The 13,209-nt window shown below is 44.4% G+C and overlaps 2 protein-coding genes across 12 annotated transcripts in view; one reads left to right on the top strand and one right to left on the bottom strand.

The window, feature by feature from the left end:
• Window positions 1-4,286, bottom strand: part of MFSD11 (major facilitator superfamily domain containing 11) — a 28,483-nt gene extending 24,197 nt beyond the window's left edge. The window contains exons 1-3 of one of the 5 annotated variants that reach the window (XM_043497315.1): window positions 2,704-4,073; window positions 2,175-2,345; window positions 100-155 (exon numbers count right to left, since the gene is read on the bottom strand). In XM_043497315.1, coding sequence (XP_043353250.1) covers window positions 100-155; window positions 2,175-2,345; window positions 2,704-2,730 — 254 coding nt within the window. In that variant the 5' untranslated portion in view covers window positions 2,731-4,073. Of the gene's footprint in view, window positions 1-99; window positions 156-2,174 lie in introns of all 5 variants that reach the window. The other 4 variants (XM_038370583.2, XM_038370578.2, XM_043497314.1 and 1 more) reach the window with 4 other exon arrangements.
• Window positions 4,287-9,036: 4,750 nt separating this feature from the next.
• On the top strand, window positions 9,037-12,719 carry SRSF2 (serine and arginine rich splicing factor 2). Of its 7 annotated transcripts, XR_005288753.2 has the most exons (5): window positions 9,115-9,831; window positions 10,258-10,568; window positions 10,876-10,979; window positions 11,656-11,767; window positions 12,285-12,719. XR_005288753.2 is itself a non-coding variant. In XM_038370586.2 (3 exons), exons 1-2 carry the CDS (start codon window positions 9,470-9,472, stop codon window positions 10,559-10,561), a joined length of 666 nt encoding a protein of 221 aa, XP_038226514.1. In that variant the 5' UTR covers window positions 9,037-9,469; the 3' UTR covers window positions 10,562-10,568; window positions 11,656-12,719. The 7 variants fall into 7 exon arrangements, 2 of the variants coding, with proteins under 2 accessions (XP_038226514.1, XP_043353252.1); XR_005288750.2 differs by having other exon boundaries at window positions 11,656-12,719; XR_005288751.2 differs by lacking the exon at window positions 10,876-10,979 and having other exon boundaries at window positions 9,131-9,831.
• Window positions 12,720-13,209: the final 490 nt, after the last annotated feature.

Genomic DNA, 13,209 nt, shown 5'->3' with positions numbered 1-13,209 from the left:
TTGTTAGTCTCTAAGGTGCCACAAGTACTCCTTTTCTTTTTGAGAATACAGACTAACACGGCTGCTACTCTGAAACCTATAAATATCACCGTAACTTACCTGGTATAGCCACTGCCATGAAAATTTGTGTTGTTTAAATTCGTGATAACAGTTTGCTGTGTAGAGAAAATTATAAATAATACAGAAAGTACATTTTATAGTTTTCTTTTTAAATCTGAAAACTACAGACAGATTAGCATAAGAGAGCAAAGTTAGAACTGATTGTTAATAACAACACCCAAGGAACTAATAGTTTAGAAATGGCCGTTAAACCTTGTAAAACCTATGTGAGGAAGTAACTATTACACCCATTGTACAGTTAGGGAAACTGAACTGCAACTTGTTCAGATTTAGTGGCAGAGTCAAGGACTAGACATCAAAATTTTGACTTCCATCCCCCTTTTCTAATTACTCCACACTCCCTTCTCTTTTCAAATGAGCAGTACGCAAGCCTTTGAAAACCACATTTATTAATTACAGCCTAAGGCCCTGAACCTCAAAGGTTTTTAGGCTCCCAACTTCTTTTGATTTCAACAGAAGTTAGGGCACCTAAATACCTTAGAGGGATCTGAGACTAAGTCCCTTTGTGGATCTAGGCCTTCCTTCCTACACTCTCCCTCTGTCTACTGGTTTTCTGGTATGCTGGTTTGGTCACGGGGCAACTGCAATTTGAACAATGGAACCTAAATCCTGATTCATTCACTGCCGGACAATGGATATTTCTTGCAGACACTTTTATTTATGAGAGACAAGATGGGTGAGGTAGTATCTTTTATTGCACAAGCTCTCTCTCATCAACAGAAGTTGGTCCAATAAAAGATATTACCTCACTTACCTTGTCTCTCTAAGGCTTTGTCTACACTGGACTTTTGTTGGTAAAATTTTTGTTGTTCGGGGTGTAAAAAAAAAAACAATACCCGAACGACAAAAGGTTTACCGACTAAAAAGCGCCGGTCTGAACACTGCTTTATTGGCAGAACTCTCCTGTCGACAAAGCTACCGCTGCTCGTTGGGTATGGAAGTTTTTTGTCGGTGGGAGAGCTCTCTCCTGCCAACAAAGAGCGGCTACACTGTGCATCTTTTAGTTTAATATCCTGGGACTAACATGGCTACAACAAAACTGTATACAGCTTTTATTTATAAAAGTTCACCCCACAAAGATGCCTGGGGTGAAGCTGTCCATTTGAAACAATAATTAGTATTTTGTGATTCTTTAGATCTCAAAGTATTTAACAGACATTAACAAATTAGGCCTCCCAACACCTCTTTAATGTAAAACAGTATGAGCCCCATTTTTACAGAAATGGAAACTGAGACATGGACATGGTCTGTAGCAATCACAAATTGAATCTCTATTTCCAAACACTCTGTTCTGTGCTTTAGCCACAAGATCAGCCTCCTCCACCATAAATTAATCATACAATATGGTAAGGCAACCTTTATACATCTACAAACAGGGAATTCCTCCTGAAAATAAGAAAAGAGAGTCTCTAAATATGGCAAACACAGGTTTATAATAATAAAAGTAATAAAAGGGCAGTCTGCTTTTAAAGATAAATTGAATTATTTTTATGTCCAATTTGCCTGCAGTAAAGGAGAGAGAGATTGGCAGTAAATTATTTAGTGAGATGTAAAGTGACTTGGCAGTTCTGTCAGTTGTGACAGTATGACCACTCACCAGATACTGAATTCATACCCCTTCAATCTCCAATTTGTCATTACATAGAGAAAATGTGAGATTAAGGAAGATTAATTAACCAGGAGAAATTAGGTGACAAAGTTACAAAAAATAGCATCGTGGTCATGTGTTTTAAAGCAAAATTATAAAAAAGCTCAGAAACATGACAAGATCCAGTTTAATTCAATTGCTAGACAGATAATTGCCAGAGCAGATATTATTAAGATGAATGTGTTTAATTAACTTAATTTTTTCTAAGCAACCATGTGTTGTCTCATACCATTATTATTTCACTGCTATACTCTCTTAAAGAAACAGATTACTTAAATCAAGAGAAACACAAAAAGATAAAATGTAATGCTATCATGCATCTTAGATCCCTAAACAAAACAACCCTTAAAATTGGGGTGTCAGAAAGAAAGGTGAGGATGTGGAGTGTTTTGATATTTGCACTTACCGCAACATTTCCACACGTTTGAAAGGCAGTAAAGATAAACATAAAAGCAATTCCTAAAATAATTATGTTAAAAAGCTTTTTCGATTTAGGAGACATTTTGTTTTTTCTTAGGAAGTTGTCCTCTTCAGTCCGAAGAAATTCTATTTTCCTTTTAAAGTTCCCTTTTAAGTTCTGTAAAAAAAAACAACCAACAAGGAAAAAACCCTTCACAAACAGGTTATTTAAAACTAATTGTTAAGTGTTAAGAAGTACTGTATTCACTAGCAAGTCAAGAGGTCTAGTCTCCACTGTAAAGAAAAGAAAATTAAAAAAACAATAACACTGAAAAAAACTCAAGTCAACGGTTTAATAGGCGTTGTGAAGATTATTTAGATCCTTTCATATGAAGATATGCAGAGTGCAGTATATTATTTCTTCATGACATCCCTTCCCTCTAGAAGTAGTTTCCGACCTGCTGAGTTAGTAAATCAACTCACTTCCTTGCCACCATTGCTCTGAATAAGATTTTAGTCAAAAGACATTAAATCACCCGACAAAGGAAAAAAAGGACACTCATACACACAAGCCATGTCCATTAATGCTGAACAGGAAATAAGGAATATTTCACAATCCAGGTCAGCTGACTAATCAGGCTAGAACACCCTCATGCACTCTGGGAAATGCAGTTTCAGCATTTCTCTGACTTAAAAAAAAGAGTAAATCTAGAATATTACTTAAAATAACAATTGTATGTTTGTGGTTACTGTAAATAATATTCTGTAACCTTTAGACAATAATACTTTGGGCAAGAAACCAAATCTTTCAGAAAGTCTTTTAAGAAAACTGTCACCTACTGCTTTCAGTCATGCAAAGAGCATTCATAAATGAAGACTGAAAAGCTCAGGGGGTACTTTCAATAATACAGCAGAAAAGAAAGGAAAGGAAACATTTCATTGTCACTGACACACATGCACAGTCTCTCTCACTGTTTCTGTGTGTCACTCATTCACTCTGAAAAGGGAATGAAATAGCTGCCTCTACCATCATTCAATATTTTTCCTTGAAATCCTTCCAACAAAAAACCTGTTTAATTGCTAATATATTTATGTATTGAGTTTTGTAAAAAAAAAAATTAAAATAAGTAATCCTCAAGATCAGAAGATCCCTATTTTAAAAAGTGAGTAAAGCAGAAAAAGAAAGTCAGACATCTCATATTAACTCTAACCCCACTTCCTGCTATTATTATTTAGCACTTGTATTACAAGAGTACCTAGAGGCGCCAATCAGGATTGTGCTAACTGCTGCACAAACACATACAAAGACATAGGGTAAAACTAGCCAAGTTGAAGTCAATGACAAAACTCCCATGGCTTCACCCAGCATTTCTTCCTGTCCTGTAAGGCTTATCCAGAACCTACCATTCCAACAACAGCCAAAATCACTGTATTACTTATTAAGTATTTTAAAGATTTCTCAGCAATTATTTTGCAAAATTGTACAGCATTTTATTTTAAACTAGAGCTTTCTTGTTATTTATGCTAGTCAATAACACTACTCTTATGAGTATTGACTTGGAATAAGAGCCAGGGCTCAAAGGGGATGCCTGCATGGATCACATTGCAGGAGCAAAGCCTTGGTTATGTACTTGGGAACAGTAGCTCTTTCCCCCCATTTCTACATTATGAACACTTACAACAGGAGATTTCTAAGGGTATGTCTACACTACGAAATTAGGTCGAACTTAAAGAAGTCGATTTTTAGGAAGCGATTTTATACAGTCGATTGTGTGTGTCCCCACTAAGAGCATTAAGTCGGCAGAGTGCATCCACAGTCCCGTGGCTAGTGTCAACTTTCAAAGCGTTGCACTGTGGGTAGGTAACCCTCAGTTCCTGCAATCTCCACTGCCCATTGGAATTCTGGGTTGGACTCCCAATGCCTGATGGGGCAAAAACATTGTCATGGATGGTTTTGGATTTTGTCAGTCGCCCCTCCCTCTGTGAAAGCAACGACAGACAATCGTTTGCGCTTTTTTTTCATGCAGATGCCATACTCCTGTCAGCAGACAGTGCAGTAGGACTGCTAACCGCCGTTGTCATCCACCGCTTCTGCTGCAATTCTGTTCTCCTGCTTTTCTGGTGCAATGAATCCACCTCGCAGGTCCTCTTGTCGTTCTGTATAAATATCTACTCTTGTGGCACCCGTCATCATCCACCGCTTCCGCTGCAACTCTGCTCGCCTGCAGATGACATACCACGGCAAGCATGGAGCCCGCTCAGTTCACCGCTGCTGTTGTGAGCATTGTAAACACCTCGTGCATTATCCTGCAGTATGTGCAGAACCTGCAAAAGCAGGTGAGGAGGCGACGACAGCACGATCACGATAGTGATGAGGACATGGACACAGACTTCTCTCAAAGCATGGGCCCTGGCAATTTGGACATCATGGTGGTAATGGGGCAGGTTCCTGCTGTGGAATGCCGATTCTGGGCCCAGGAAATAAGCACAGACTGGTGGGACCACATAGTGTTGTAGGTCTGGGATGATACCAGCCTTCTGTTGCTTGGGCAGTCCTCTGGGGTAGAGTGGCTGGGTGCCTGTAGCCTCCCCACCCATGTTCTTGGGCGTCTGGGTGAGGAGGATATGGAACTTGGGGAGGAGGGCAGGCGGTTATACAGGGGCTGCAGCGGCAGTTTGTGCTCCTGCTGTCTTTTCTGCAGCTCCACCAGATGCCTGAGCATGTCAGTTTGCTCCCCCATTAGGCTCAGCATTGCATCCTGCCTCCTCTCAGCGTGCTCCTCCCTCCTCTCATTGCGTTCATTTAACGCTTTCTTGGACTCTGCCATTGTTTGCCTCCATGCATTCTGCTGAGCTCTTTCAGTGTGGGAGGACTGCATGAGCTCTGAGAACGTCATCACGAGTGCAGTTTTTTTTGCCTTCTAATCTGTGCTAGCCTCTGGGATGAAGATGATGGGGGAACGTTGAAAAATTTGCAGCGGCGGGAGGAAAAAAGGGAGAGTAGTATTTTAAAAGACACATTTTAGAGAAGAAAGGGAAGACTATTTCACACTGAATCAAGTGATTCACATTACATAGCACATGTGCTTTACTCCCTCCCCCCCCTGCACCTTCCGCCCCCACGTGGCTAGATCAGGGAAGATCCCTCTCAGCCAAACGCGAACAGCTCAACATGAACGGGCCTCCTGCCACCGCGTGGCAAAGGCTTTTAGAGTAACTCCAGGAGAGCTTCATGGAGATCCCCAGACACGTTAGCAGACTTTTCCAGTAGCTATGCTGGCCGGAAATGCTTCCAAAGTCTTCAGGGCAAATTAATCATTAAACATGCTTGCTTTTAAATCCTGTATTATATTTACAAAGGTACACTCACCAGAGGTGCCTTTCTCTGGCTTCATGGTCCGGGAGTCCACCTTGGGAGGGCTGGGAGGGTTATTGGCTCAAGGGTGATGAACAGTTCCTGGCTGCCGGGGAGAAGGGATTCTCCGCTTGCTTGCTGTGCGCTATCCTCTACCTCCTCATCCACAAAATCCTCATCCCTGTTGCGTGGTACTCCCCCTTTCAGGTGTCCACGGACAGTGGTGGGGAGTGGTAGGGGCCCCTCCTAGAATTGCATGCAGCTCATCATAGAAGTGGCATGTATGGGGGCTCTGACCCGGAGCAACCATTTGCATCCTTTGTTTTTTGGTAGGCTTGCCTCAGCTCCTTAACTTTCAGGCGGCACTGCTGTGTCCCTGTTGTAGTATCTGTCCATCGTGCCCTTGGAGATTTTGGCAAATATACTAGCATTTCGTCTTTTAAAACGGAGTTCTGCCTGGATGGATTCTTCTCCCCATACAGCGATCAGATCCAGTACCTCCTGTTCAGTCCATGCTGGAGCTCTTTTGCGATTCTGGGACTCCATGGTCACCTGTACAGATGAGCTCTGCATGGTCACCTGTGCTGATCAGCTCCTTACGCTGGCCAAACAGGAAATGAAATTCAAAAGTTCCCAGGGCTTTTCCTGTCTACCTGGCCAGTGCATCTGAGTTGAGAGTGCTATTCAGAGCAGTCACAATGGAGCACTCTGGGATAGCTCCCAGAGGCCAATACTGTCAAATTGCAGCCACACTACGCAAAATTCGACCCAGCGAGGTCGATTTTAGCGCTAAACCCCTCACCGGGAAGGAGTACAGATATCAATGTTAAGAGTCCTTTAAGTCAACAAAACAAGGCTTTGACGTGTGGACGGGTACAGGGGTAAATAAACCTAATGCTGCTAAATTCGTCCTAAACTCGTAGTGTAGACCAGGGCTAAGAGACATAGGAGGGAGACTCCCTCTACCATTTTGAGAGATTCACTGTAAAGCAGATTTTTAAATCTCTCCTGATATGAAGGATTTTTGTGGTGTGATTCAAAGAGAAATTTTAAATCTCACTGTTCTACGTGAAATGAATAAATAACAAGAAACAATAAAACAGACATAAAAACAAGAAGTGAGACATTATTTCCTTAATTTAGATTACTCATGCAGGAAATACCTTGCTTTTTGTTTTTATGTCAAAATTATTGCTTCTTGTTATATTTATTTTCACTATTGAGCAAAATATTTATTAAACAAAGCATTACACTAAGACCAAAGAGTAAAATCTCACTATTAGCTTTTAGAAATCTCTCAGTCACACTGTAATCCCAGTTAAAGAGAGATCTCTGGAAATGCAGTCTCTTCTTTTCAGTTTATTTTCTTTTTAAACAAAGTAATTTATCAAGAATACAATCATAAACTTTTAGGAATGAGCTACATAAGCATTAATCATTATTAATTATTATTATTATTTGACTAGTATCATTGACGAAAACAGTGTAGACAAGGTCAAATTTGCCACTGTCACACTAACACCGGTACTGCACCACTTGTTAGTGGAGTATGGTCACAGAGCTAGTATGGATAGGCCGATTGTCAGGGCCGGCTCCAGACACCAGCGTTCCAATCAGGTGCTTGGGGGTGGCAGTGTTTCCGCAGCGGCGGCAATTCGGCGGCAGCCCCTCTGTCCCGCCGGCCACGGCGGCAATTCAGGGCAGCTTCTCCCTTTTGCAGTCCAAGACGGTGGTTTTTTTCACTGCTTGGGGAGGCAAAAACTCTAGAGCCGGCCCTGCCGATTGTATCTCCTCTGCACCAATTTGAGCAGGTGTAGACAACAGAAAAGTAACAATTCCAAATCCTAGTCTACCCTAGTACTCCCACTATTGCTACAATCCCACTAGCGGAGCTACACTGTGGCAGTGTAGCAGTGGGAAATCTGAAAAAAAATGCTAGCAGTCTTTTGTGCCACTGAAGTGTATATGTGATGCCCTAGCACCTTGGAGTGGAGATGTGGAACCTATTGAGAGGTGATGTCCATGCCTTGGGGTCAGGGAGGTTTTTATACGATGCCAGCAGCAACATGGCAGCATACGTGTGCTTGTGCAGCTTTCACATGGCATCCCAAAATCTTGGCAATGTGCATGTAAGCTTTCACACAACAGCAGCAATACTGTCACAGATCACATATAGGGCTTTTCCACAGCAATCCAAGCAATATGATGAAGTACCCTTGGGGAGCTTTCACATGGCCGGAGAGGGTATATACATGCCTGGAGAGTTCACATGGCATTCCCAACACCATGGAAGTACATGAATGTTTGCGGCACTTTTACACACCATGTCCCCAGTAATGTGGCAATGTATATATATAATGTGTGAGGAGCTTGTGTGCAGCATTCCCAACCACAGGATGAAAAATGTGTGTAAATGCGAGGCGCTTTCATGTGGCACCCCAAGCAAAGTGGCAGGATGTATTTGGGAGGGAGCGCTGCTTTCACAAATTGCCTCCAACACTTTGGCAGCAGGAGGGGGTGCCACTTGCATGGGACACCCCAGCATAGTTGCAGGGAGTGTGTGTTTGGCAGGAGAGAGAAAGGGAAGGAGTTTCACACAATGCCCTAACACTACACTTGCAGCACATGGCAGCTGGACATAGGGCTTCATGCTGGCCTTACAACAGCAGAGCAGGCGTGCATGGATGTGCCGAGGGCTTCAGGTTGTATCCCCCACACTGTGGATTTGCGGGGGGGGGGGGGGGTTAAAATGCCACCTTTTGCATCTAGGTGGGCATGAATGCAGGGTGAAAAGGAAGTGCCTATGTATATGTAGGGACCTTCACGTGGCATTTGCTGCACCATGGCAGGGCGAGTGGGGGGGGGGGGGGGCTCATGCATGGACCCCATATTGTGGCGATGTAGGTGTGGGGGAGAAATGGGACTTTAATGGGGACTGACCAGCACAACAGCAGCATGCGTGTGTGCCTGTGAGGGGCGTACGACACGGTTCCCATCCCACATGAGGGGGTGAGCAGGGGCCTACACGGTGCATGGGGGGGAAGGGGAAAGTGCCCTCCCCAGTATCTCCGAAGGGAGAGGTCCCTAACCGATCAGCCCACGATAGTGGTGAATGTCATGTGCCCAGCTTGGATCTAACGTTGTTACAGCTCCCTCCCGCCAGTGCCCGTGTTTCTGGCCCTGTCATTCACACATGACACAGCCTGGCTCACACCTTCCCTGCCCCCTCACACCCACCAGCCCTTTCTGCTGATCGTCCGCCATTTTGACTCGTTTCCTTCCTCAGCTGCTCCCCCCTGCTTCGCCTCGGGAGGCTCGTCCCAGAAATTTCACGTTTAGGGTTTTTTTTTTTTCTCCTTTCCCAAATGGACGAACATTCACCCCAGATCTTTGTCTCGGTTTTCGGGCCACATTTCGTTCAAAATTTCCCCGCCTCAGTCAATCCCTTCCGGGGTCACGGCCCGGCCGCCCCAACGGCCATTTTCTCGGGTCGCCGAAATATTTATTTAGAGGCGTACGCGCCGCGGACGTTTCGCGGCCGCTTCTGTAAAACGCGCAAAGGGGTGAAAAATAATGAACTGAAAATGCCGGTTACGGAGCGGGCCCGGCGGTGGCGCGCGCGCGGACCCCCTTCGCTTCCGGGTCAGAAGCGGCCATTTTGTGGCGTTAAGTAGGAAGGCGCGGGCTCCACCTCGCTCATTTGCTAGTAGCGGCGGTAAGAGGCGGGTGACCGCTGCGCTGCATTTGCCCTTCCCCCCTTTTCGACTGTATCTCCACCGGGCCGCCTCCACGGACTCATCACGCGGCCTGTCGCTTTCCACCTTTCTGGCCTAAAGTTCGGGGCCCGCTTCGGCGTCCATTCCCTGGCTTGAGGGTCCCGACTCTCCTGAGCTCTTCGCCAGGTTTCTCTCCTCGGTCCCGCCGCCCCTCGGGGGCCTCGGCCCGCCATGAGCTACGGGCGCCCCCCGCCTGATGTGGAGGGCATGACTTCCCTCAAGGTGGATAACCTGACCTACCGCACGTCTCCAGACACGCTAAGGCGGGTCTTCGAGAAGTACGGGCGGGTGGGGGACGTCTACATCCCCCGGGACCGCTACACCAAGGAGAGCCGCGGCTTTGCCTTCGTCCGCTTCCACGACAAGCGCGATGCCGAGGATGCGATGGACGCCATGGACGGCGCAGTGCTGGACGGCCGGGAGCTCCGCGTCCAGATGGCCCGCTACGGGAGGCCCCCGGACTCGCATCACAGCCGCCGGGGGCCGCCCCCGCGCCGATACGGAGGTGGCGGCTACGGACGTCGCAGCCGCAGGTGAGAGGCCGGCAAGGCAGGAGTGTCGGTGGGGGGAGGGGCAGAAGGCCGCTCTCCCGGGGCTATAGAGGACTTGGGAGGCGCAGGGCTGAGGGTGGGAATCTTGGGTGCCGGCGGCAGCGGAGGTGCAGCCTGGGGGAGCCAGTGGCCCCTACGTGACGAGATGGGGGAAGGGTGTTTCCTGGTTGGGAAGGCAGGATCGGCGCGAAAACGCAGGCTTGCAGAACCACGTGGTGTCTATGGCGGCGGGGAGCGCCCGGCGGCGGATGGCCGGCTCAGCCCCAGACCGCTTCCTCGGAATAATGGCGTCTTGTAACCGCCGCGGGGCTGGGTGGGGGGGGGGGGGACACTTGTTCCACTTCCACCCTGACCGGCCCAGCGCATCGCGCCTTTCTCGCGTCTAACCGAGTGATTTTGACGTTCTAGCCCCAGAAGACGCCGCCGTAGCCGATCCAGGAGCAGGAGCCGCTCCAGGTCCCGCAGTCGCTCCCGGTACAGTCGGTCCAAGTCCAGATCCCGCACACGCTCCCGATCTCGCTCCACCTCTAAGTCTAGGTCTGCCAGGAGATCCAAATCCAAGTCGTCCTCCGTCTCCAGATCCCGATCCAGGTCGAGGTCCAGGTCCAGATCTAGAAGCCCCCCACCAGTCTCAAAGAGGGAATCTAAATCCAGATCCAGGTCTAAGAGTCCCCCCAAATCTCCCGAAGAGGAAGGAGCTGTATCCTCTTAGGAAAATGGTAATGTAGTTGGAACTCTATGCAATTTGCATGTTACTTCCTAATAATACTTAAGTGGGGTGTATAGGGGTAGTTCTTACCATATTAACAACCTGAATCAAGTGAATCCTATTGGGACACACTGTTAGCTTTTTGAGCAGACTTTTCAGTTATTTGGCTAGGGAAATAAATTTCTGCAAAGGACATTTTCATGTTTAGAGATTAATGGTTTGATTTTAATGAAATATTGTATGAGACGCAACCTATTAATGAAAATGACTATTTCTTGCTGTTTTTTTACCCAACATCTGCATTTTCCCCTTTAAAGCTGCGGTCTCCTGTTTGCTAAAAGAATATTGGCCAGTATTGCAGATTTTAACTGATTTGGCTGATCCTCCAGGGACCAGTTTCTGTGGGCGTGTTTTGGAGCAGGTTTGTCTTTAAAAGTTAAAGATACACTATCCTTTTATAATGGAAAATCCGTTCAGTGGTCATTGTACTGACTGGAGGTAAAAAAAAAAAAAAAAAAAAAAAACTTATATAAGTGGCAAATGCAATGGAATAAAAATGGAAACTAGTTTTTCCTCAATGATCTTTAGAGACTAAGGATATACTGGGTGGGGAAAGGATAGTGTGTCTTTAACCCCTCAAACTGTTTGGTCCTGTTTTTAAAATGGAAATGGGCCTAAGCTAGCTGTAAGGTTAAATAATTGTATGTTAAAATTAGTGATACTGTATTGAATGCCAGTTGGAAGATAACTTTAAGTCTTTTATAAAGTGTTACAAAAATGTTAAATTTCTTATATGGGCTGAATTCAAGTTAAGTGTATGATTTGCAGCCTGATGCTTGCTCTTCACTAACTCAAAGTTTAAACTAATGTGACTATTAAACGCTTCTTCACTATCACCTTCAAATTTGGCCTTTGACTTAGAGGTAATGTGGTGACAAATGGGGGTGGGGGGAAGCATGTGAAACACTATACATAATTCTTAATTTAAATTAGGCAAGGCCAGTTGAATGACAACCAGAAGCATACTTGAAGTCATCCACGTAATTGGGAAGGTGTGTGGTGGAAAAGTGGCTGAACTGTTCTCTCTTCAAACCTAGATGCATCAGATAAATGAGAAATCTACATAAAGGACACCTCTGGGGGAAAAGATCCTATGCATCTTCAGTCCATTGGAGAGACCCCAGGCACAAGCAACCAGCTGTTGAAAAGGTTATTTTGTAACATTTTTGTTTAACTTTTTACTTGTTTAAGTTGAGCCTCAAATGGCAGACTTTACATTTTATGTGCCATTTTGTTGCTGTTATTCAAATTTCTTGTAATCTAGTGAAGTGAACGACTACCGATTTCATTATTGGCTTGGATATTTGAGGTAAACTTTCATTTTTGTTTATCTAGTACTGACTTTTATTTGACTTTTTAAAAAAAAACAAAATAAAATTGATGGTAACTTAATTTGTTGCCTCAAGTTTCATGTTGAGGAAACATGCAGCCATTACATGCTGAGTAGCTGACTGTCAAGGAAGTGGTCTCAATTTGCCTTGGTTCCTTAAATAAAATTCTTCAAAACTTCAAATGTAAACTTCTTGTAAATGCTATTTACTTTGAATTTAAATAGTATTGTCTATTCCAAATTTGTATAAAACTTTTCAGGTGACAATTGATTTTGAAAGGATTGTTTTATCAGACTAAATTCTAATCTCTTCTCTTATGTATTTTTGTGCACTAGGCGCAGTTGTGTAGCAGTTGAGTAATGCTGGTTAGCTGTTAAGGTGGCGTGTTGCAGTGCAGAGTGCTTGGCTGTTTCCTGTTTTCTCCTGATTGCTCCTGTGTAACGATGCCTTGTCGTGCAGAAACAAATGGCTGTCCAGTTAATTAAAATGCCTGACAACTGCACTTCCAGTCACCCGGGCCTTGCATAAAAATAATGGAGCATACAGTGAGCACATCTAGCTGATGATATACACACCTTATTTTTTCCAGAATGGTAAAATCTTACCATCTACATTTATGAACTTGCATATAAGAAATGTAATGTTAAGAGCAAATGTTTCATTCCTTCGTAAGTACTGATTGGTGTATCTTTTGCTTATGACATTATGTACTATAACCACTGTCCCTGTAGTTACTATTAAACATTTTTCTTGGTGTTAACTTTTCTCAATCTAATGTCTTGAGTCAGCATTTATTTTTAGCCTGTAACAATCTCAGCAATTATATTGTGAATGTTTAAGGTCTCTTCAGTAACTTATTCCTGTCTACGGCTTTTAAATTGTATCAATAGGGAATGGCTGTTTCAACACTAATTTTAGTATATCATCTTAGTAACAAGATTTTTCTTTTTGAATACAAACCTTAAATATTGATTGCTTAGGCAAGGTGCCAAGCGGCAGACCAAGTCCTGTTTGTTAAAAGAACAAGCAATGAACAGCAGTACTTGTTGGATTTGCCTTTGTGCCAGCTTAAAAGTGAAGGTAGATAATATTGTGAGAAGTAATAGTATTTTTGAGTTAGACACCACTGGAGTTGTAACTGCAACCTGCAAACACGACATTAAAAAAAACACCTGTTTATCAAAATACTGGTTCAATGTACTTTAGAGGTCTTGATTACCTAATCATAGAATATCAGGGTTGGAAGGGACCTCAGGAGAT

Source organism: Dermochelys coriacea, chromosome 14 (genome assembly GCF_009764565.3).
Source record: "Dermochelys coriacea isolate rDerCor1 chromosome 14, rDerCor1.pri.v4, whole genome shotgun sequence".
Taxonomy (NCBI): domain Eukaryota; kingdom Metazoa; phylum Chordata; order Testudines; family Dermochelyidae; genus Dermochelys; species Dermochelys coriacea.
Note: the sequence above shows the minus strand (reverse complement) of the source record. Positions and strands in the feature narration are given on the sequence as shown.